The sequence below is a fragment of the Sebastes umbrosus genome, chromosome 6, assembly GCF_015220745.1.
Source record: "Sebastes umbrosus isolate fSebUmb1 chromosome 6, fSebUmb1.pri, whole genome shotgun sequence".
NCBI classification, from domain to species: domain Eukaryota; kingdom Metazoa; phylum Chordata; class Actinopteri; order Perciformes; family Sebastidae; genus Sebastes; species Sebastes umbrosus.
Genome location: NC_051274.1, coordinates 4,228,568 through 4,255,008, shown reverse-complemented (window position 1 = coordinate 4,255,008; position 26,441 = coordinate 4,228,568). Strand labels below are relative to the sequence as shown.

Genomic DNA, 26,441 nt, shown 5'->3' with positions numbered 1-26,441 from the left:
CAGTTAGTTGGGAAACGATGCATGTTGAGATAGAGGGCATCTCTATTCAAATATTACACACACATCAGTTATTTTGCACATTATTCCTGACATCCACGCACCACTTCAAACATGTCTAGGATGTGCATCCTTTTTTAGATTTTTCCCCTCCTCCCTTGTCAGCTTTTTTTCTGTTTCATTTATTCTTTCGGTCACCCCTCCTGAAATACTGTGGATGTGAGGTGTGTTGAAGCAGCATTTGATAAGATGGTATGTGTTAAAGGGACAGTTCACCCCCTAAATCAAAAAGACATGTTTTCTCTCTTACCTGTAGTGCTATTTATCAATCTAGATTGTTCTGGTGGGAGTTGCTGAGTGTTGGAAGTCTAGCATTAATGTTAACCGTCTCGCGCTTTCACAAGCACGAGCCTCTCGCCCATGAGTAGATGCGTGGTTATACAGTTGGCGGGTGTAGTTCGGTAGAAAGAAAATAGTTCCTACCTGAAACTGCTCACAACAAGGTCTGTGGATTAGTTTGACTAACGCTTTGAGCACCACAAGCCGAGTGCCATCTAGTACCATTATGTTCTAGAGAAGGCAGACATCTCTACAGCTGGTAACTCACATCAAAACAATCTAAATTGCTAAATAGCACTACAGGTAAGTAGAAAGTATGTAATTTTGGTTGTCATTTAAAGGTCCCATATTAAGTTCATACTTATTATAATATATTATAAACCTATTTTTTTTTTCTACTAGAACATGTTTACATGCTATAATGTTAAAAAATCCCTTTATTTTCATACTGTCCTCATACCTCATACTGTCTGCCTGAATATGTCTGTATTTACCCTTCGTATGAAACGCTTCAACGGAATTGCAATGGAATTGCTAGGCAACAGATTGGGTCCATGTTTACTTCCTGTCAGCTGATGTCATTCACATAGTCTTTGTCCGAAATCACTGTATAGTAAACTATATAGTGAGTTCGCCATTTTGTTGTGCTGTCCGAATGTATAGTGAGAATTATTATAACTATATGGTGAGCATCACTATTATATCGTAAAAAGTTACTCACTGAGCACTATACACCATCATGCATTGCGCTGAAGGAAAAAATGGCAGACAGACGAGAGGAAAGAGAGGGCACATCGAGAGGGCAGCGCGAACAATATGCATTTAACGTGAGCAGAGCAGCATCACAACACAAACGGCCACAAAGTACTTTGTATTTATTAATTTTTGAAAATACGCTTATACCCCCCACGTTCACAACGGCCGTTAGTTCGTACCTTTCACAATAAAAGCCCTAGACAGACTCTTAAACCTGCTTTATAATATAAAAGACATGAAAATCTCACTTTTTACATTATGGGACGTATAAGTGCTAGACTAGAACAGCAACAACCTGACTCTACTCTCTCCTTTTCTCCACGAATCCCCTCAACTCTCCATCCACAGAATAGTGTGTCTGCTGAACGACGCTACCGGCTACAGGGTCCAAGAAGCTCAGGTGGAGGTGTGTGTGAGAGACTGCGTCAACGACTACCGAGCCCTGTCGCCCAGGCCGTTCACCTTTGTGGTAAGCACCAAACAAAGTTGTTCTATGTGGACGGTGATGACTCAAAAAGGACACTGCTTTCATGAAACGTCTCCAGTAACTGAGCAAAGGGTTCAATTTGAGAATGGTTTTATAAAGAAAGTTAAAGTATGGCTCTAAAGAGCTCATTTCTAGTATTTAGTTTTAAAGTTACCACAGATTAATGTTGGTTTTCTTTTGGTCAGCCATATTCAGTTTTCATGGAGGATCATTGTGTCATTAAATTTGTTATATTTTGGGCACACAAAGGCAAATTTAGCACGTCTGTGGAAGCAGTCAGCGACTCACACCTTCATGAAGAACTACTGTGTGTTCTGTAATTTTTGCAGTTTTCAGTCAATACTTTGTTTTCAAGCCATTAAAATTTTATATGTTGTCTAATTGAATATTACCTATAAGAAAGACACTTATTTTTATGTCATTTAATTTACATTTTTTTTTTTTTTTAGCATAAATCTCCACTGTGTGCCACATGATTGGATTTTTTTTTGTGCAAGACATCATATCACTGCTTTCTGTCATTTTTATAATTACGATGGTCCAAGGGGTGCATTGAAATTACAGATCAAAACAAGATGACATAATTGATTGAATCATAATCAAGCGATGGTATACAGGATGATTGTTTTTTAGACTATTTACATATAAATGCTGTTGTCACTAATATGTTCTTGATTTTTACACCTCCGCACCGGCAACAGCTGTGGCGTGATCACAATATCTCAAACTAGAAGTAAGGTTGACTTAATTTGCTTCAGCAAGTACTCTGCCAAGGTACCTTTAAGCAAGGCACTGGATATCCACACTACTCCGGTGCAGATGCTTAATGGTAAGCATTAGAAAACTGGTTGCACTGGGTAGTCTAAATATGGGGGCAAAGATTGTATACAACAGAGCTACGCTTCCGCCATTTTGGATCAATACCGTGAGTCGCTTGACAACAGCGAGGTGGTAATTCTACTTCCTATTGATTTCTGAGAATGAAGCGTCTGTAAATGTGTTTATATTCGCTAAAGACAGATAAATGTTTTCTCTCTCCTCTCCAGACTCCATTCTTCACCCGTATCCAGCCGTCTCAGGGGCCCATTTCCGGGGGCACCCGGGTCACCATCGAGGGAAGCTACCTCAACGCAGGCAGCTACGTGTCTGTCAGCATAGGACCGCAGCCCTGCTACTTCAAAAAGTAAGGAACAATTAAACAAAATTTAATTTTGAATCATCCCTGTGAGGAAATTGGAACATCTCAGCAGAGGAGAATATCATTTAGATAAGAATAAGACAAAAAAAAAAGCACTTAAGATAGTAAAACAAATTCATAATTATGGCTGAAGGTACTGTAGATAGTACAGGAAATTAATAGCTACAGAAAATATGTGCATAAATAAACTGTTCAAAGATGTGTTTGTGTTTACTGCAAACAAATCCTAAAGATATTACATGCACATGTAAGCATGTAATCTGTGTGTCAGGCTGGGATGTTTTGTGTATGTGTTGAAGTGTGCGTGCATGCAGACACACGGCGTGTCTTTGTCTGCGTTCACACAGGCTTCCCCTAATCTAGTGCATGAAAAAACACACCAAAGTATCACCACAGTTGCTCGCTTGTCAAATGCACGGATTAGCCTCTCCTAGCTAATCTCTATTGAAGCAACAGTATGCTAGCTTTGATGTCACATCAGCCGTCCCCCCTCACGGTAATCCAACAGATTCCACCTCGACGCGACTCTTCGCTTAACTCGACTCTGTCTTCATCTGTCACACCCTAACCATGGGACTGTGTGTTTGTGGCATCTTGTGAAGGATGCTGTGGGCATGTGTTCTTTGTGAATGGGGTTGCTATGGTTACAGGCCAAGGGACCTAGGAGGTTTAGATATTGTAGATTCTCTCTTTCTCTCTCTCTCTCTCTCTCTCTCTCTCACTCTCTCCGTCGTCTCTGTGTGACTGCCATAGCATATAGTAGAGGCACAATAGAATGTGCAACACTGCATTAAAGTGTATACACACACACACACACACACACATACACACACATCGCTCCTGTGAAGTCATGGCCCAGAAAAGCAGCCACCACTCAACTGTGCTAAATACATATTAGATAGTGTAGCTACTGGGGACTGCAATTGAAAATGTTATTTTGCCTATGGGACACACACACACACACACACACACACACACACACACTCTCTCTCTCCATCCCTCCCCCAGTGTTTGTGACTGGTGCCGCTGATCCTTGTCGGTGCACCAATCATAGCAGGTATAAACTTCATTAAACATGATTTCACATGACTTGTTTCTACATCCTCCTCTTCCTCCCTACACTGAACGCATCAAATTTATTTTTATATAAAATACTAACTATAGAGGAGGGGTAATGTCAGTCATAATATAGTCTTATTGTTATTTCACATCCTTTGAAAATGTGGGCATATCCTACAAAAATCTCTTTACATAATTATTTTTCTCAGTACAAGTGGAATAATTATATGATACATTTTGACTTTTCACTTCCATGCAGTTATTTTTGATGCAAAACTGTAAAGTAATTAAAGCTGTCAGGTAAATGCAGTAAAAAGTACAATATTTACCTCTGACATGTATTCTAGTAGAAGTATAAAGTAGCATGAAATGGAAATACTCAACTAAAGTACAAGTACCTTGAATTTCTATTTAAGTACAGTATTTGAGTAAATGCACTTAGTAACTTTCCACCTCTGCAAAAAAACGAAATGGCGACGACGAAATTCTGGCTTTAAAACGGAAGTCCACAATCCAACGGGTGACGTCACGGTGACTATGTCCACTTCTTACATACACAGTCTATGGATCCATCAGGCCAGGACAGAGCGTCCATCTTGCAAGACTTGCGTGGCTTGCTGAGCTGATGTGCGTTGGTCACAAGTGGGATTATCTATTGGAATTAGCAGGTTACAATATGATTTTAAGAGAATGAGACTAATTAGCTTCCCAGGCTGGACACTGGTAATTACGAGCACAATCAGCAAGTCATTAAACACGTCAACGCTTCAGCGTGGCCCTCAGTATTTAGGGAATGTAGTCATTGCCTCTTTATTATTATAGCTCTGTTTTTAGAGAGATCAGACGCTGCTAGACAGCTTCTTTGTTGAGGCCGTCCGTCTCTCTGTTGATGGATGAATTGTTTCTTTCCCCAAAATAACTTCACTTCACTTTTATTCTCTCTGCAATCTTGCACGTATTTGTAACTTATCTTTTTGTCTGTCCCTCCAGGAGGAATGCCCGTGAGATAGTGTGCGTTACACCAGCCGGGTTAGCGGCGGGCAGCACGTCGGTCTTGGTGGACATCGACGACGCCGAGCTCCGAAACCCCGAGGTCAAGTTTAACTACACTGAAGACCCCACTGTCCTGAGGATCGAGCCTGACTGGAGCATCGCCAGGTAAACTGTCGTGTTGCGTTATCATTGACTTAGCTGGATGACCTAGTTTTATTGACTTAGTCCATTTATGTTCACCATGCCCATTTGTAGCCCAACCACAGCTTCTAGACAAACTGGTACTCAGTATCTCTTTTTGGAAACTTACCATCTCACTGAATAACAGATTTGGGTTGAGAGAGGATATCTGAATAGTTATAGCAACCGATGGCTGTTGTTCCTAACATGAATCCAAGCAGCTCAGGAGAGTTCCTGGGGGGAGCTCAATAAATGATGCGAAACAAAAAAATGTTGTTTCCGACTGGAATTTTTTGGAGTGCAGGGGGTGGATATTCTGAAAGGCTGATGGAGGCTTGAGGAAAATCCGAGCTTCGACCTTGAATTTTTACACTACTGCTTGTAATACCGCAGCATTAGCAGGATAAATGTAAGGAGGCATTGGTGAAGCAGTCTGAGCGGACTGGACGTGAGCTCCGACAGCGGGGTTTGGATAGATTGATGCTGCCTCCGGAGAATTTTCATCTGGCTCAATCAAGACATATTTTAGTGCAGGAAATCATCAGCGGCTATCGGCTCAGTACTGTACTGTACATCCCCAGCTAAATAGATAAATAAAGAGCCTCAACTGCTCAGCGTTGAACATGAACGGAGCGTCACTGGGGAGGACACACACATGCAAAGACTTTCACATTAAAGTGAATGTACTGGCATGGAGGGCAGACTCACACATTTATCTTTCATCTTTATGATGGAGACTTGGGTTGCTTGTAAAGAACCTTTACCTCCCTGGTTTTTCTGCTGATTGGGTTGGGTGATTTTAATTCTGATTGGATTAGTCAATGCCTGGCAAATATTTCGACGCTGAAAAAAAAAATTTGAAACGACTCTAAACCTGGACGTTGTCAGGGGGTTGAAAATATGTTTGGATCTAAAGTGTATCTCTAAGAGCTGGATGCTGGCAGGTAACGAAGGTGAATATTTTCCTGCATAATGTTTTTGTCTGTTACAAACCTGTGATTTGGCGGTGCCTAAAATTCTTTCAAGATTAATGAGTTGACAGTATTATGTTACCCACCTGTCTGAACAGGCCTGTTCGTTCTAACATATGTCAGAACACCTGCTGTACGCTTTTTCCTTTCCCATATTCTCTGTATTTTTTTCCTTCCCTATCTTCTTAATTTATTTCAGGATATTGAAACAGGCAGCTATCTTGTCCTGTTTCCCCTCATTTTACCTCCTTCCCTCCTGTTCCTTTCTTTCCTTCTCTGTGTTGCTCCCCCCCCCTGCGGTGACTCATCAGTAGATGGTGGCAGATAGATGCAATGCTTGTTAGAGAGGAGTGTTGATGAATCCTGCCCTGCTCCTTTTGCCCAGTAGGACTGGCCGAGGAGCAGCTGAGGCCCAATCACTGCGCCGCACACCTACCGCGAGGGTGTGGGTGTGTGTGTGTGTGCGTGGCGCTCAAACCTGGGGTTCTACTTCAGGAAGCTCACTCAGGGGTGATGATCCCACATAAAAAAAAATGACACATACGTACACACACACATATACACACACCCCACTGATTCCCAGAGTCCCTGATGTTTGGCCCCAGATCCCTCCTCCATCTGGCTGAGAAAACCACAAAACAACACACACACACACACACACACACACCTCACACACAGCGACAAAACTGTGTGTGTCGCTTCCAGCTAGCGGAAGCTTTAATTTTAGCTGATGCGTTTCAGCCAGTGCCCTCTGTCACAGTGTCACATGTTGGCTCAGGTAGAAAGTATAACGAACCGATGAGATGGGATATCATATTGGTTCATATCTGCCTCATTGTCTGCCTTTGTGCTAATACATGCACGCCTGCAGAGCATTATCATTGTGCTTGGTTGACGATAGCAGGAGTGGATGAAAGAAAGAGAAAGAGAAAAGAGCAGAGGGGGGGGGGCAGTAGGGTGGGGAGGGGGGGTGAATAGAGTGCATTATCATTGTGCTTGGCTGATGATATTCCATTTAGGAAGAAGACAGAGCACTTCAAAAATAAATCAATGAGGAGGGCTCATCTGGGACACCGGGGGGAAAGATATTTGGGCAGCGGCAGAGGTTAGAGAAGCAATTTTGGACCTAAATTTTCAAATCTCCTCCCAAAAGCGGCCGGATGAATAAAGCAGATTAAAGCAGCCACTGCTTCAGCAAGTATACTCTGCCAAGGTGCCTTTAAGCAAGGCACTGAATATCCCCACTACTCCGGTGCAGATGCTTAATGGTAAGCATTAGAAAACTGGTTACACTGGGTAGTCTAAATAGTCTAAATATGCATACTATTATACTTTTTAACTGAACTTTTTTTGCCCGGCTGCTTCCTAGAGGAGCATAAAGTGAGCGATGGACATAAATGCAAGTTAGAAAAATGCAGCACACGGATTTTGAGAGCAATCTCAAACTTTACTTTACTCTAATTTTTCATGTCAAGGAGCTCCAAAATCGATGAACAGACCACAGACCATGGATGTAGAAGAGATTGTGTCCTGTGCTTTTGCCCTGCGTGTTGATAACCTACAACTACATTAAATTCTGTTTATGTCATGTTACTAGCACTACTAGCTACTGGCAGATAGCCGGTTGTTTGGGAACAGAGACGTTAATACATCCACTACGGTACAGGCTTACATACCTGATATGTCATATGAGCGTGCATGACGGTGCGATCCCGTGGGTCTGATGCACGTTCATTATACCAAAGGAAATAACTCTGGATTTGGCTATAAGTGAACTTAACATCTTTTAGAACTTAATGATTTAAATGAGGGTTATGCAAGTGTTCATACTGGGAAGTTGATTTACCTAAGAAAAAAATAACCTGCGATGAACAGACGTCTCTTTATACATCCATGCTAACAGACTCATTTGCGTTTTCAATCCAATATGGTGGCAGCGCTACTGCAGCGCCATCTAGAGGCTGTTATCAAAAAAGCACCAGAGTTTCGCCCCTTTGCTTCGATACTCTTTGATAGTGATTCAGGCAACAAGCAGGCAGCTCTTACAATAAACTGAAAGTGCACATTTACTTAAAGGAACAGTGTGTAACAATTAGGTGCATCTATTGGCAGAAATGGAATATAATATCAGTAAGTAAATAAGATTAGTTATGTGGGGAAAAAGCTCTTCATGTTAGCTAGCTTGCTAACTGTTAATTAACTGGATTTAGTTAGCAACCGCATTAGCTCATCCGCTAACAGGTCGTTTAGTTCACGCTGTTATTCCAAACATGTATTCATACCATTTGTACTCCATTTTGGAACCTCCGGCTCTCCGCCAGCACCGTCAGGACACATTGCTCTTTGTCAACAGTGTGTCAAAGTTCCCCAAAGATTAACTCGAAGCAAAATATTCATGTAAATTATTTCATCCCTAATGAGTGAATCACAATTCCTGATTTCCCAAAACATTTTGCTGTTTAATGCTGGTGTGAATGAGCCTTAAAGGGGAACTATACGCCCATTTTCAAAATTCATACATGTTATTCTTATGGTTTAAGACAGTCCAAAAAATATTAGTAAACATGAACAGCTCTCTCCAAAATCCTAAAACTAGAGTACTAAAACTCAAACTTGTGATGTCGTAGGGTATGAAGTGTGGAGCTGCTCCATAGACAATAAATTGGGAGCAATGTTCTAGATGAATCCGAGAGCCTCCAGTGAGAACTGCAGAACTGAGAGCACTACAATACAATAAAGCTAATTGGAGTATAAAAAAGAAAACAAACATTCTGTGGGTCCACGAAATCAGTCTCCCATTCATTGTCTATGGAGCAGTACTGGACTTTATACCCTATGACATCACAATTTTGAGTTTTAGCACTCTAGTTTTTGGATTTGAGAGAGAGTTATTAATGTTTACTAATATTTTTTTGGACTGTCTTAGACCAAGGGAATAACATGTATGCATTTTGAAAATGGCCGTAGTTCCCCTTTAAGTGTGCATTTAATTTATGTTTGCCACTATTTCTGTTTGAATTAGGCAATGTCCAGCTAATCTTCCCCCTTTTGATGTAATCACAACTTGTGGTTTCAGCATTTATAATATAATGTTTGACAGTCAGTGAGAGGAGGATTAAACCGAAGAGAGGGTGAGAAAAAAAGGAAAACAGAGAGAGTAGTAAAACAGAAAGAGAGGACAGAGATGGCAGGAGAAGCAAGGGGAGCAGACCAGAGAGAAATACTAACAACAGTGGTTGGATTCCCACAGCTATCCCTGAGAGTTTATCCTGATTGTCTTGTTGTCGGTTCCCTGAAGCATGTACCTGAGCTAAAGAGACTCACTTAGACAAAGAGAGGAGCAACGGGGACAGAGGGACTCAGCACAAATATACATCAAGCTGAGGAGGAGGTGGAGGAGGAGGAGGAGGAGGAGGAGGAGGAGGAAGAGGACAGGCAGTATTATACTGTTTAAGTGCAGTCTGCCTCGTCCCACGATGCATTTGTGGCAGAAACATTATTAAAAATCAGTTCATTTGAAAGTGGCCTCGGCTCCATTGCTCCTTTGTTAATCAGCCGCATTCGTCTCTCTTATAAAGAGCACAGTAATATAATGCTAGTATATGAGCAAACACAGTATTAAACATACAGGTGTTGAAGCATTGCTTATGCAGCAATATGGGCCAGATTAATAATAATACTTTGTTTTGTTTAGCTATACATCTATCTCTCTCTCTCTCTTTTTCTCTCTCTAGATAGATAGATATATATGGATATACTTTATATATAGATATGTACAGTATATAGAGATAGCTATATATTACGGCTGTCAATTGATTCAAATATATAATCGCGATTAATCACACATTTTTTCATCTGTTCAAAATGTACCTTGAAGGGAGATTTGTCAAGTATTTAATACTCTTATCAACATGGGAGTGGGCAAATATGCTTGCTGCATGCAAATGTGTGTATATATTTATTACTGGAAATCAATTAATAACACAAAACAATGACAAATATTGTCCAGAAACTCTCACAGGTACTGCATTTAGCATAAAAAATATGCTCAAATCATAACATGGCAAACTGCAGCCAAACAGACAACAACAGCTGTCAGTGTGTCAGTGTCCTGACTTGACTATGACTTGCCCCAAACTGCATGTGATTATCATAAAGTGTGCATGTCTGTAAAGGGGAGACTCGTGGGTACCCATAGAACCCATTTACATTCACATATCTTGAGGTCAGAGGTCAAGGGACCCCTTTGAAATGGCCACGCCAGTTTTTCCTCGACAAGATTTAGCGCAGGTGTAGAGCGTTATTAAGCCTCCTTCGTGAGAAGCTAGTATGACGTGGTTGATACCAATGGATTCCTGAGATTTTGCCGTTTCATATGATGCTAGACCATATGATGTATCTTCACTCTAGCTTTAAAACTGAGCCCGCTACAACCTAAAAATACAAGTTTTGTTAATGCGTTAATATTGTGTTAAATTTGACAGTCTTAATATAAATATCAATCATGGGAACAGTCCAAACTAATAGATGTACATTCCCTTGCTGTGATAGTTCAGAAAACTAATTTGCATTCAAAGAGGATAATAGGAGATTAAAAAAACAACAACAACAAAATACATTTTGTTGTTTAGTTTAGGTGGAAGTGGCACAATATTACAACTCATTCAAATTAATTAGACTCTGCTCAACAGAACAGACTTGATTTTGTACAAAATTAATTTCAGCACATCATGGCAGAGTGTCATGGCATTCAGCCATAGTGAATTGAAGTGTCTCATTTCCAGTTGCTCGATCTGAATTTGGCTCTTGAAGATGACAGTGCTGTAGTAGAAAATGACAAGAATACAGCATCACAAAAAGTGAATTTGAATAGTGTGTAAAAGTAGGAGCAGAGAAAATATCGCTACACCTACGTCAGCTGTCAAAATCCCTGTCAAAGACTTGATACATCCCCAATAACAGCTACAGTCACAGCTTACGCACGATGCTGTTATCCAAAGAAATCTAGGATGAATGGGACCCGATCGTCTTAGCCAGTAATGGGAAACCTGCCAAAAGAAGAAGAAAAAAACCTCTTGCTGAGAAGAATAGTCAGTCTTGAATTCTTTTGTCTACCAACAATACCAGAGATGGTGCGTCTACCTTTATCATTGACTCCCTGTCCCTCCCTATCATTACCATTTGCTGTTATTGTAAGTCGTCCTGGATTAGAGTGAGAGATGAATGTCTGGCGTTAGCCAGCCAGACTCTCTATACGAGATATTAAGAGGCTCTGTCTCTACTTCGTATCACCATATCACTTACTCTGCTGTTGGCGCTTTTACACAGTCATTCTGGATAAGTGTCAGATTAATGTCGACAATGAAAAGACACCTGCGTTTGGCAGAAATCAATGGTGGCACATGGTAACCCACCAGAAGGAATATGCCTTGTTATCCCTCTGTAGTGGAGGGTTGGAGAGGGTACTCTCTAAGCTGCGAGCTGAGCCAGGGACAAAGGATTGTCCAATGCCCCCATTGAGCGGTGTGATGCTATAACATAACTTTTTAGTTATTGTGTCTGTCTGTATGACCTCTATAATGGCCTGTGGATGTGTTGCCAGGATCAGTTACTTGATCCTGCAGGGAGAACTAGAACTTCCTCTGATTTAGCAACGACTCCGACTACCACAGGGAAGTCCTACTTTCCTTGTCAGGGAGGTAGGACTCGGCGTACGCTGACCGGTCTTAAGCTTGACCGCTGTAGAGACAGAAATGGTTGTCAGCTCCAGCCGTCACATCTTAATCCTACAATTTAGAATCAGTGGGTCATTGGTGGGATCACCACTCATCCACCTGCAGCTGCAAAAGGTAAAAGTGGTGAAAATTCTCCCCAATGGATACTTTATGTGGCAGGTCCAATGGCGTCCACATGGAAGCAATACAAGCAGACTTGTTGGATTACTCAAAGCCATCCAAGTTATCATGAATCCTTTAAGAATGGCGAATAAGGAATTGGGATAAAGGGATCAAGAACTGGAAGAGCATTTTATACAACACAGTCTCACGGCAGCTCATGAAATAGTCAGGAAATGTAATCTATTTGAATTGTGTACATTGACATGAATTTCCCTTTTTTTTCGTGAAGTTCAGCACGACTTTTAACGACGTATTTTCCGTGCTTTTTCCTACGAATGTCCAGCAACACGTGACGCATGTGTCAATTTCTGATCCAGTCTTTTCAAAATAAAACTACTAAGTTAGGTTTAGGAAAAGATCGACTTGGTTAGGCTTAGGTAACAAACCTCTTAGTTAGGTTTAGGAAAAGATCGACTTGGTTAGGCTTAGGTAACAAAATACTTAGTTAGGGTTAGGAAAAGATCGTGGTTTGGGTCAAAATAACACCAGAAGTGCCGTAACTTAAGTATTGAAAGTACGTGACAAATAAATCAACTCTGACTTGTGGTTTAACACAGGACACGGACACCGGTCTGCTGGGCGAAAGTCTTTTTTGACCCACCCATCCATCCCGACCTCCTCCCTATGCGGCTTTCACAGCTCTCTATACTCCCCGGTTTACAATTACATGGATTACATACGAATTGATTTCGTTCTGACCCTCACAAAAAATGTGAAATTCGTGTCTGTGTACACGAATCAATACATTAAATTTCGGGACTATTTCACGAACTGCTGTGTACTGGGCTGTTTTATAGGTCCAGCTCCCGTAGATATTTTGAGGACTCCACAGTTTACAGGTCTTTAAAGATGATTGGTCAGGATATGCCCAGATGTCTGGTTTTCAAACATTTTAAATTTTACGTTGGGGTTCAGCTCCACAATATTAAAGAAAAAGAACAACACAGTAAGTGGCGAGTCAGTCTCCAGAATAGATACTGGTAGTTAAATAGTCACGGCGGTGACAGTGAACCGTTCCCTATCTCGGCAGTATCCCTCCGCAGTGAACGTCACCACTGGAGATACCCAAGCAACAGAGGGAGTAAATCTGAAGAACACTTGTCTTTAAGGTGTAGATAGCGGAGGCAGCAGTCAGGCACAGGGATCTCTGAGCAGAGAATTAGATGCTCTACACACCGCATCCAGCCCGCGAGATGCCTACGGAGATATCATAACCGTGGGTGTTGGCCATGGGATGTTTGAACTTCAGACTTCACCCAGGCCCAAAAATACTCATTCGATGCCCACTGCATGTTTTCAAAAAATGTTTTAGTGTCCAACGTGCAGTAAGGGAGCTGCATATTGTTTATGACTTTTTCAAGATACAAGGTTTTATCTCAGCCTTTTATTTCAGGCAGCAGTGTGAGAGACTACAGTATATCCCCCTCCAGGCAGTGAGAAACCTGTAGAAAGACACACCATAGTTCAGTTCAGTTCAGTTCAGTCACTTTATTATTCCAGATGGGAAACATGAATTGCAGTCAGGTGCATAAGATAAAGTACAAAACAAAAATGAGAACAACAAAACATACAAAAATGTGCCCTGTACATACAATATACAGAATACATTACTGCAGCAAAACAATCTCTAAAATTCTAAATTACATGCGCAAAATAAAGAGTTTTTGCACAGGAAACAAAGGAGTTTTTACTCCTATTGCTCGTGAAGCGGGGTACTCTGAATCTACGGCCTGAGGGAATAGGGAATCTTCCAAACTATATTTCTCAGAGGCAGCACTGAACGCCTCCTAGCAGAAAACAGAGGAGAGTACTGCTCTCAGAGGTTGCAACTGCCACTGTAAAACAAGGTAGGCTTCAAGAAGGTAAGAGATCTTTCATGAAAACCTCATAAATCCAATTGAAGTGTTGCAGTAAAAAAAAGGAAAGACTAACTCCATTGTCTTTACAAGTGGCAAGAGTCCTCCTGTAATAGCGATTGTGTTTTTCCAGTGAACTTCACGATCCTTTCTCAGCACTAGTAATCTTGCATTGTGGGGGGTCATCAAAAGAAACAAGTCCACCATTTATTTTAGGTCAGACCAACATGGGATACCACTGAAGGCTACCTAAACTTTTTCCAAAACTTGCATCACAAACTCCAAAAAACACTTGCCAATTTGACCGGTGGAGTTTGCAAACCAATCAGCCGTTCTATATAACAAACAGTCTCAGTCATGGAGAAAAACATGATATCTTCTAAGAATCGATCCTGCACCACATAGACATCGTTACACATTGTGAGTCTGCCTTCACACACTGCTCACCAACAAAATGAAGCTCGGGGCTTCAGCCAAGTTCTGGCGTTGTTATTTACTGGATTCAGTCCAGTGACCTTCACCGGCTCAAGGCAAACACATATTATTTACTGCGGATGGAGTTGTGATTAAAGTATGTAGAGTGTCTCTGTGGATCTTTCCCCCTCGCTCAATTTCTCACTCTGCTCTTTGTCCCTTTTCTCAGTTTTAAAGCTAGAGTGAACCTACTGGCATCATATGAAACTAGAAAACAGAATCCATTGGTACCATGTCGTACTTGCATGTCGGGAAGGAGGCTAAATAATGTTCCAAAGTTACATTTTGGCGAGGAAAAACTGTCAATTTCCAAAGGGGTCCCTTGACCTCTGACCTCCAGATGTGTGGATGTAAATGGGTTCTATGGGTACCCATGAGTCTCCCCTTTACAGACATGCCCACTTTATGATAATCACATGCAGTTTGGGGCACATTTTGTTTTACAAAGTTAGGAAAGCAATGTTTAAGTCAAGGCTGTTGTTGCCTTAAACATTAAAGAATGATCCCAGTCTCTTCCACACAGTGAAGCATACAGTTTAATAATTAAACACTGGTATCGGATCGGTGCTTGATATCGGCCGATACCCAAAACCAATGTATCGCTATTGGGACTGAAAAAGTCATATCATTCTATCCCTAATCGCAATATTGAATCGTTACCCCTATATCATGAGATGTAACGTATCATCAGAATCTTGCCAATACTCATCCCTATTGTAAACGGTTCATCCCTGAGCTCTACTTTTCTTTTTAATAATATTTTTTTTATATTTTTATATTGTGTTTGACCCCACTACATAATCGGGAAACCAAATTGGTAGTATATACGTAACTTCCAGGAGACAGAGTTAGCTCAGCAAATGTTATGCAGGCTGAAAGTTGCGACTTGTCTCAGCATATGCCTACAGTAAAAACTCTTTTTATGAGCATAATATTGTATGCAGCTTAATGGTCTCTAATTTCAATGTTGTAATGAGATGTTGCTCTCTGCAAACACAGTTCACAGAGCTGCTTTGGCAAAGCAGAAAGTTCTCATCAGCTTTTCTTTTGGAACATTTGTCACATGACTTCCTGCAGTTGTAGGCTCCGTTTTGCAGGTACATACAAGCTGCTACCGATCACAGATATCTTTTCCATCTTCTCCCCTTCTCTCTTTGTCCCTACAGTGGTGGGACTCTGCTGACAGTGAGCGGGACCAACCTCGCGACCATCCGAGAACCAAAGATCAGGGCCAAGTATGGGCAGGCAGAGTCCTTTCATGTGAGTATTGATGTGGCTGACACACACACACACACACACACACTACAAGCACAGACTAACCAACAGGCAGCCCGGGCAGGAAGACACACCGGCACAAATATGAATTCACAAACACACCCTGGCAGTATATACGGTATACATTATTCATCTTTATAAATACAGTACATACATTAACTGACAAATAGCTTCAGCCATACCCCTCTGCATACACAAGAAAATATATCTGCAGACGACTGCTTCTCCAGAGCCACTGAAGGTGGCAGACAGTGTGTCTGTGTGCGTTGCTCACGTCTGCTCTCTCTCTCTACAGCTACAGCTTCAGACATCTAACGCTACCTCAGGCCACAGAGCTTTTCAAATGTCACCGCACCACATGAGTGTTGGTGTCACAAAAAGAAAGCAGACAACATGAGAGAGACGGTGTGTGTGTGTGTGTGTGTGTGTGTGTGTGTAAAAGAGAGAGAGAGAGATAGAGAGAATGTTTTGGGGAATGAAGACAAAAGAAAAAAAAGATCCATGGAGAACCTGAAGTCCCATTTGAAAAGTTGTAGAGTTCCATCAATTCTATAGATTCTCATAGCACTTAGGTGATTGTCACAGTGAGTTGGAGCTCTTTAGTTGTCAAGGTTAAGAACTGAACTCCAAACAATACCGAGGCACTTCAACCTGCAGGTGAAGCTGTCACTTATTGAAGCCAAACAGCCTGCATGATGCATCCCACACAGCCCCTTTATCAAAGTGCACTTAAAGGGACCACGCTGATGTTTTTTAATGCTGTCGCCCATTTACTACAAATCATGAATACTGAAATGACAGCTATTTTCCAAAGCATACCATGGTGTTTTACATTTTTCAATAACCCTTCCAGACGGCCTTTCTTATTCATTTCATTACTGCGTGACAGCCAGACCTACAGAGACTTGACTGAGAGAGGCAATCCATCACAATGAACATCATGTCTGCTTTTGTGTTTTTTTTTGGTCAAAGTGGCATTACTATTGTATTGCAATTAGAGCTGTCAATCAATCAACATATTTAATCGTGATTAATCTCATGATTGTCCATAGTTAATCGCGATTAATCGCAAATTAAACACACGTTTTTTTATCTGTTCAAATGTACCTTAAAGGGAGATTTGTCAAGTATTTTATACTCTCATCAACATGGGAGTGGGCAAATATGCTGCTTTATGCCAATGTATGTACATATTTATTATTGGAAATCAATTAACAACACAAAACAATGACAAATATTGTCCAGAAACCCTCACAGGTACTGCATTTAACATACAACTATATGCTCAAGTTATAACATGGCAAACTCTAGACCAACAGGCAACAACAGCTGTCAGTGTGTCAGTGTGGTGACTTGACTATGACTTGCCCCAAACTGTATGTGATTATCATAAAGTGGGCATGTCTGTAAAGGGGAGACTCGTGGGTATCCATAGAACCCATTTACATTCACATATCTGGAGGTCAGAGGTCAAGGGACCCCTTTGAAATGGCCATGCCAGTTTTTCCTCGACAAACTATAGCGTAATTTTGGAGCGTTATTTAGCCTCCTTTGCAACAAGCTAGTATGACATGGTTGATACCAATGGATTCCTTAGGTTTTTTAGTTTAATATGATGCCAGTAACTTCACTCTAGCTTTAAAACTAAGCCCGCTACAAGCTAGAAATCGCAAGTTGCGTTAATACGTTAAAGAAACTAGTGGCGTTAAAATGAATTGCATTAACACGTGTTAACTTTGACAGCCCTAACTGTAATGCGATGGAATGTTTGGATTGACTTGAAATCTCGGTGACGTGCTCAGAGCAAGACTTGCCTTGATGGAATATCACTGCATTCGCAAGTCATGTACTCAGAAAATAAAAGATGAAGGCAAACAATAAGCATATTATTTCATATTTACATTTCTCTGAGTGTTGGCACAGGTGTACAAACAGTACAGGAGTTAAAGCAGCAGTAGGTAGAAATGGAGCAAATATGATTAAAATATTTTATATAAATGGCCACTATATCCTGACAGTAGTGCATGAGACAGGTAATCTGAAAAAAATCATGTGCCTCTGTGTCCTCCGGTGCTCCTAATGGCATCTGCAAGATTTCACAGACCGGAGGAAAACAACCAATCAGAGCCAAGCTGGAGCCTTGTTGTCTCTGAGCAGCTGTCAATCACTCACAAACTCCAAACAAACGGTCAAACTAGGCAGCGCTGATCAAATATCAGTCAATATAAAACAGAGCCATGAGGAGGTGCAGAAGTCTAGTTATCTCTCAGAACACTTGAATTACAATATGCTGAAAGGTTATTATGGAATTTTTGCCCAATGATGCCAAAAATATACTGCCTACTGCCGCTTTAAGTGAGATGAAGTAATATCTTTTCATTCACTGAACTTAAATATATACATACCCACTGTAGGTGTACTTAAATCAATAAAGCAGTTATACATAAGCTTATCTTCTGTATGCAGAAAAAACATTTTGTAAATGGTCCAAAACGTACTATAAATTGAAGCGAAGATGACCATGACATCTTGTATTCATGTATTCTTCAAAAAGCAACGATGTAAAACATTCTCAGGTACAAGCAAAGGCACACAGCACATTGCCCATTATTAACAGTTGATCATAAATTTGCAACCAATTTACATTTCCAATAGGCATAACAGCATCGCCGTTTCACAGGGCATTGACTTACAAAAAGGATGGGTTATTATACCCGACGGGTCTATTTTAAAAAAGAATTATAGCCTGCAGGTTATTCTTAGTATTTCTGCCTGTTTTATACAAGACATTCTCTTGTAAATAGAACTTTAACTGGATTATAATGAAAAGTAGTGGGTTTGGATTTGTGTCCAGTGCACATATAGTTTCATACAAAGACGACTCCCTACTCATCTATAGATTTGACTGAAAACATAAGCCATAAACTCTTTCTTGTTTCCTCTCTCTCTCTTTCTTTTTCAGAACTGTACGGTGTATAATAACTCGGTCATGGTGTGCCTGGCTCCGTCAGTGGCCGATTCAGATCTGGGTTTTTCCGAGACCGGCACCGGCCCGGATGAGATCGGGTTCTACATGGACAACGTGAACGCTCTGGTGGTGGTCAACGAGACTTTCAGCTACTACCCCGACCCCGTGTTTGAACCGCTGAGTCCCTCCGGGGTACTGGAGCTCAAGCCCACGTCGCCGCTCATTCTCAAGGTCAGAAAGGCACAACTGTTGTTTTTGTAGATTTACTTGCTTTCCCGTACATTTCACTTTTTCTCCCATTAGTGCTCTGATCTGAGGTTTTTACCTTGCAAACAGCATTGGCTAGGGAGCTGTGTAAACACAACTCGTCAGGGACGTGTTGTACAGTGTAGCTGGGAAGCTGAAAAGACTCCTTTTAGACAGCTCATGCAGCAAGAATAACGCCAGTGACACTTGTATAGAATTGACACATTTACTTGGTTTTTGAAAATTATCCAGATTTGGATCTGGAATGAATATGTGAATAAAAATATGTTCTATGGGTACCCACGAGTCTCCCCTTTACAGACATGCCCACTTTATGATAATCACATGCAGTTTGGGGCAAGTTATAGTCAAGTCAGCACACTGACACACTGACAGCTGTTGTTGCCTGTTGGGCTTTAACAGCAGTATCCTGGGTGAAAGTCCGCTGTATTCAGATGCACCCGTCCACCTCGACCTTTTCCTGATACACAGATTTTCTCAGTTTTTATACTACATCACCTCTCCTAGCTCACGATTATACCGAACGAATTGATAACGTGGGTTATATACGAATTATAGTGCACAACCTTTTGTTGGTATAGCTACGAACAGTATATGAGAACAGCCTGAGCACCTTAGCAACCATACAAAACATGTGTTTACCTAAACATTCTAAATATTTTATTAAACCTAGGTCTCAGGTAGTGGTGGTACTGTGAATGTTTTTCTCCCAAGGTTTTTCTACTTTCAGCTCGAGACTCAAACATATTGAACTTATCTTGTATTAGTAATGGCAAAGCCTACATACACATACAAACACACATTTTTATTGTCACTGGAACGAAAAAGAATCTCTCAAATGTGTTTACAAGGTGTCTTGGAAGGGGTTGGGGGGGGGGGGGGTCTCAAAAATATATAATTGAAAGCTGAAAACCAACGTCCACACCTTCCAAGGCCAATTTTTTTCATTCAGTAACTAACAGCACCTTCTTTAACTGACTTCCTCCTCTGCGGCCTCGAGCCCTCTTAAATAACACTCTTTTCAATTTGTGTAATTAATTTTCTAGTGCTGGAAGCTCACACAGGCCCACGGTCCACAAGATTCGGATTATATTGGTTTTCATTTGCATTAACAGTGGTTGGACATAAGTATATGAAATGAATTGGCAATACCTGAGTCGTGTGTATGTGTTATCTCGCGGAGCTCACCTGAAATATTTAGTCAGAGACTTATTGGGGAAGAATTAGAGTGTCTCTTTGGGAGGGAATAATATATGTATGTGCTATTACTAATGTGAAATTAACTGGACTAACCACCCGATCAGTGTCTGCAAATAACTGAAGGGGGTAAAAGTACAGTGTCTTAACTGCTGACGCAATAGACGGGTTTCTGTGCAACGTCATCACAGAGATGCGCATGCTGCTAGGGGGGGGCGGAGAGCACGGCATGTCTCGCAGAACCAAGCTCCAAAGCTGAGATGACGAAGGAGTTGTTGTGCAGTAAACTGCATCAACCGCAGAAAAGATGGTTTGAAGATGTTTAATATTCCGAGGGGGATCACATGTCTTTGCGAAAAACAGAAGGAGATTATGGATCCAGTTCTGATGGGCTAAAGCATTCTAGTCACACAGCGCTGGCAGAGCAGAGGGTGGTTATGGCGAGCTGTCATCCTCCACAGATCAATGGAAATGAACTGATCAACAACAGGGTGATTGACTCACACTCTGAGGAAATACTTATATATAGCTAGGGACTCTGCCTTAAAACTTTAAAGTGATGCAAGACTTCGTCACGGCTCTAAATTGCTGTAACGTTACGCGACTACGGCGGAGGAAAGCTCACTTCGGTATGATTTAATGTTACATTTTGAAGGGAAGACGTTTGGTAGTTTACCAGGGCAGCCAGTCCTCCTCCCCCACGGTCACAACAACAAGCTGCTGCGGAAGCTGACGTTAACTAACATTCGTTTAAATTTGAATCGGACATATCTCTAATATTGCATTGACTTTTGGTGTTACGTTTCCGACTGAGTGTTAACAACTAACGTTAGCTAATGTTTGTTTAAATGTGAATCGGACATATCTGCAGTATTGTGTTGACTCTTGGCGTTACGTTTCTGACTGAAGGCTAACAGCTAACGTTAGCTACGTTCGTTTAAATTTGAATCGGATATGTCTGCAATATTGTGTTGACTTTTGGCGTTACGTTTCTGACTGAGGGCTAAAAACTAACGTTACCTAATGTTTGTTTAAATGGGAATCAGATGTATCTGCACTATCGTAGCCTATTGACATTTGTGGTTACGTTTCCGACTGAGTGCTAACAGCTAACGTTAGCTAATGTTTGTTTAAATATGAACGGACATATCTGCAGTATTGTGTTGACTTTTGGCGTTATCTTTCGGACTGATGGCTAGCCGCTAACGTTTGCTAGCAACCAGCAACACGCTGTTTAATAGAGATCCGTCAGGGGTCTAAAGTTAATGTTCACCTGCCAGACATACAAAGAGCTGCTGTGTGACTGGTTGTACTAATAACAAGACCAAAATCCAAGTCTCCAGTTTTATATTAACGTTATACCTGTTGAGGAATCGCTGAGGAAAACTGGAACGCCGACCGCAGTGTCAACCAAACAGACCCTGGACCCCTAAGTCAAATCACACTTATGTCTGATCTAACGTTACCCATTTCACAACAGGTGATAATAATAAACACATTTCTGGTGGTTGGACTCTGCAGGGGTCTAGTATAGTCAACAAGAATGTACAGATAATGCGAAATCTACGTTCGACTACAATGATTGACTGCAATCTCGTGACCGTCTGTGTAAACCACGTATAACTTTACCTTTCATGAGTCTACACTTTGCACAATAAAAAGACAATATAGAATCCATTTATTTTCAATGAGTGCCGCATTGATGTGTTAACATTTGCATTGAATCCAGTGTTCGGTGCTTTTATCTTCTGCCAGAATTCGCCTTGACTATCTCCTATGTTATCACAGAGAGTGCGTTACGCTGTTTATTCCCATGAAGGGATTGAAAGCAGCATAACCGTCGTAATTTATTTCTTAAATGATAATTTATTAGCAAAGAGCCTCGCAGTAATTGCCAAATCTCCTGCTTGGCTTGTTGGTGGAACTGCCTACCCATTGGAAGCGCTGATGATGAGACGGACAAAAATGCAATTTGGCGGGGTGGGATGCGGGGGTTGCATTTTCTCAGAGATGCGTGCACCGCGCTCGCCACGCAATTAATTTCTCATCTGAAGTGTCGGCTGTGTTTTCACTGAGGTGTGTTAGCGAGAGAGAGAGAGAAAAAAACATTTATCTGGTCTTGGTGTTTGGTGAGTGCTTTCCTGTGTGTGTTTCTGAGAGCGTGTCCCCGCATGATGCTTCTTGCCTGTAGTGTGTGTGTGTGGCAACAGCTCCATGTGTGGCTTCAACTTGAGTACGTGTGTTGCTTGAACTCTGCGTGTGTGTGTGTGTGTGTGTGTGTGTGTGTGTGTGTGTGTGTGTGTGTGTGTGTGTGTGTGTGCGCGCGCGCGTGCGTGTGTGTGTGTGTGTGTGGCTACGAGGCTGTGTGTGTGTGTTTGCGAGATGGAATGGGATGCATGTTTACAGGGTTGCAGAGCGGGGCTGGGTGGCGGCCTGCAGAGACGATGGGATTGGAAAACGGAGTCTGTCTCTGTGTCCCACTGCTAAGCCAGCAGGAGACGCGGCAGCTATCTCCTCTCTCTCCCACCCCTCTCCGTCGATCTCGCTCGCTCGCCAGCTCTGTTTTCTGCTCAGTCCCATTTTCTTTCTCACTTTAGAGTATATATTCCTTTCATCTTTTCCCTACCTCTCTCGTAATCTTTTTCTCTGCTCTCCCCGCTCCTCGCGCCGGCATCTCCTGATGTTTTCTCGCCTCGTTTCCTATCTGTCTTGTTTTCTTTGTATTCATCTTTCCCCCCGTTGCGTTTTTGTTTTCTTGCTGTTGCTTGAGTTCCCGTTTTTCACACCACTAACTGCCTCCCCTCCATCACAGACAAAGTGTGTGTCAAATTGGAACTAGTGGACTTGATATTGAAATGAAAAACTGGAACTGAAATTGACAAATGTTAGAATTTACACACCTCAGGTGCAGGCTTTATGCGTGGAATTCAGTTTAGTGGACAGACGACAAACCAGTATTGGTTGGTGAGAGTGTGTGTGCCTCCCGACTGCTTCTATATAATATATACAGTATGCATTTAGTGCTCTTTGTCTTCCTGTCTTATTTTTCTTCTCCAGTTTTTCGTTTGACTTATCAGAATTGTTTTAAAAAAGGATTACAAATTGGGAATATTCGATCCTAGAACACCTTAGTTCACACATTAAGCAACAATCAAATGAATGAGAACAGTGTATCAGCAATCAGTTGCAACACAAGACTTTAACCCAGGAGACCGCTGTTGGTGTCCTGCGTAAAAACCAAAAGAGAACGTTGACTTTACACTTTTTGAGTACCATTGTTTTATGCAACGCTGTTTTACGCAACGCTGTTTTACGCAACGCTGTTTTACGCAATGCTGTTTTACGCAACGCTGTTTTACGCAACATTGTTGTACATGACATTGTTGTACGGGACTTTGTAAAGCTTGTTACGTAACGTTATGTAAGTCTGCTAAGGGTGGTTGTTTATTTACACTAGTTACATTTTTAAGCTAGTCACATTGTTAGTGACATTGTTATGCTGGTTACATTGTTACACTAATTTCGTTGTTATGGTTGTTACGTTACATTGTTACGCTGTTAATTTAAAACAAACCAAGGTTTTTTTCTAACCGTAACAAAGTAGTTTATTTGTTGCGTAAACCTAACCAGTAGTGACACAACGTTAACCACTTACACGTGCGTGATACGAGGCTGATATGAAGCGTATTTATGAAAGAAACAAGTATTCAGTGGTTTGCAGAAATGCCAACATATTTTCTGGCGACTGGGTTGAACACACACACACTGTGGGTTTGCATTAAAAAGTGTGCATGAATGAACCGAGTGTCTCTGTCTGTCTTTAGGGCCGTAACCTGATCCCAGCGGCTCCGGGTAACAGTCGTCTCAACTACACGGTGCTGATTGGAGAGACCCCCTGCGTCCTCACCCTGTCTGAGAGCCAGCTGCTGTGTGAATGGCCCAACCTCACCGGACAACACAAAGTCACGGTCAGATCACCACTCTGCGTCCTCTGTCTCTTCATCTCTGTCTCCATCAGTGACATGACTTTGACTTCCTAAAATGATGCACTTTTGCGTCCCATTTTGGACGCATTGAATGAATTATCTGAATCTGCATATTATGGGCTGAGACCTTCATGGTAGACTTCTTTCTTAATCGAATTTGTTTTTATTTCTTATCTTTGTTATTCATTAAATAACTGGGTCAGTTTTCTTTTGTTTGTTGGATTTATTCAAAAAGCAGTTCTATTAAAGGACAAAAAAAGACCACCGGTTCTATTTGGTATATCCACACTGACCCAGTAATTCATGTTTATGAATATGAAAACATTCTAGCCTGACAATCTCAGCCCATAATGTCACTCTAACCTTGTTGTTGAGTTATGTGAATAACCCCTCGCGTCTTTTCTAAACGATTTCCTCGTGACAGATCCAGGATACGCTCCATTGAGCTTGCACACCAAGGCTGCTGTTAAATATTTAACGCTTAATTAACATGTTGATCTTCATTGGCCTTCAGCTAGCCTGTTGCTGAAAATGAGGCAGTGGAAGTTTTTTCAGACCCCCTGATAAATATATGACTGAACATGCAATATACAAAGCACAGATCTGCAGACTTTGCACCACTTCAGTGCTGTTGAGGTAAATCCATTAAGAGTTTGAAATGTCGCAACTCACAGGGAAATCATTCACTTATTCACATAACGGGTTCAACATGTCCACAGTGAACCTCCAGACATGTCTGCAGATTGAAAACCATGTTTTTTTTTTTCTATCAGCTGAAGTGTATCCACCTCAACAGCTGTGCAGGCGTCAGCAGTTCTTCGCTGCAGGTGCTGCTGGTTTTGGATTTGAGAGTCCCTCAGTGCTGTCTCAATTTTTCACATATTTTGATTGGCTTCACTTTACTTTGATGGTGTAGATATTTAATAGTACACAAATTATGATGTACCTTACCCTCAGTAAATCAACAACCCACTCTCAACTCTAATTGAAGCTACACTCATCACCACTGCTCCGTAAGACGCTCCCTGCAGCGACACTTAGCCCAGTATACATCAGACCGGCATTACGTCATCCAGAATAGGCTCACATGACCACATGACCACGCGTCCATCCCGTGTCCCTCGTAGACGATAACGGCGTAAAGAGAAGAAGTTGAAACATGTCTCCAAACTTCTACTTTAAAAAAAACAGTAATAGTAATAACGCTATGCTGAAGAGTTGCTGTGTAGTTGGTTGCACCAACAATAAATCCCAAAACCCTGATCTCTGATTTGTTCCCCTGCTATGTCCTAAAAAAGATATAATAGAGGGGCTTTATGGCTCCAAGCTATAGACAAGACCAGCATGGAAAGAAACTCGCTGTCATAGGAGAGAATATGATGAAAAGCTGTTGTGTTGCTAGAAAATGTTTGCATGTTTTAATGTTCAAAAAACACGTTATTTTTCTAATACTGTCTGCTTGAATATACCTGTATTCACGCTCTGTCTGAAACACTCCGTTTTAGCGCATTTCAACAGAATGGCAACGGAATTGCGTTGCTAGGAAACAGCTTGGGTCCATGTTTACATCCTCTCAGCTGATGTCATTCACATACACTGCAACAGGAAATAAACTGGGACACAGTTAGTATGTTTACGTTTAAATCCGGGAAATGGTCTCAATATTGTACATTTGTGACATCACAAATGGACAGAAGTCCTGACAGCTTGTTTCAAACGCACAGTTTCTGAATATGTGCTGTGTGTATTTCCCCATGGATTGAGCATTTCAATACTTTCACAGTATTTATATAGGACTCAAGCCTGCTTTAAAATATAAAAGTCAGGAAAATCTCACTTTTTACAATATGGGACCTTTAATATTATAGCAGCATCAGACTGTCATCTCCAACTAAATCTCAGCCTATAGATAAAACAGTTGGCTATTAACATGTTGTCTATTTACAGACAACACTTAACTTAACGGGATTCAAATATGTATAGATGTCTGGATAAGCAATATCTGTCCACTGTGTTGGACGGGGGAACACTGAAGGGACATACGGGCGATCAACCTTAATTTATTAAGGTATCGCGAACGCTCAGGTTCAGGCAAGATTTCAAAATAATTATTAGACATGTGTTTAAAACAAATGTTTTTATAACGACGAATGAATGCATACGAACTTGTCAAAATTGCAATCCAAACATACGTCAAATTGCATTGAAGTCTATGAGATCTTCAGTTGTCTTTCCCCCAAAAGGGGGCGCGGCCTTGACTTTTTGCTAAGTACCCGTATGTGCCGGTCTGATGTATTATACCCTGAACTTTGTCACATTTAGCATGACCTGAGACTGCCAGAATATTTCAGGCACGTCTTGAATTCCGCTGCCAGGGTTGCTTGAGCCGTTCTAGTGAGAGAGAGAAAAGGGCGAAGAAGAAAGGGGCACACGGCTAAGCAGCAACAACAAGCGCTTGGAATATTTGCACAGGCTAAAATCAGCAATTCTTTATTTGTTCTCAATTAAACTGTCAATTATTTTTTTTGGTCATTTAGTCTA

At 41.4% G+C, this 26,441-nt stretch overlaps 1 protein-coding gene and 1 long non-coding RNA gene across 2 annotated transcripts in view; one reads left to right on the top strand and one right to left on the bottom strand.

The window, feature by feature from the left end:
- LOC119490164 overlaps window positions 1-1,368 on the bottom strand; it is a 31,251-nt gene extending 29,883 nt beyond the window's left edge. The window contains exon 1 of the long non-coding RNA XR_005207344.1: window positions 481-1,368. This is a non-coding gene — a long non-coding RNA (uncharacterized LOC119490164). The remainder of the gene's footprint in view (window positions 1-480) is intronic.
- The window catches only part of LOC119490163 (plexin-A1-like), a 361,229-nt gene that overhangs the window by 283,157 nt on the left and 51,631 nt on the right, over window positions 1-26,441 (top strand). Inside the window, 6 exon segments of the mRNA XM_037773385.1 lie at window positions 1,441-1,561; window positions 2,626-2,762; window positions 4,827-4,994; window positions 15,374-15,467; window positions 18,445-18,681; window positions 23,739-23,882. Of these exon segments, the coding sequence (XP_037629313.1) occupies window positions 1,441-1,561; window positions 2,626-2,762; window positions 4,827-4,994; window positions 15,374-15,467; window positions 18,445-18,681; window positions 23,739-23,882 (901 nt within the window).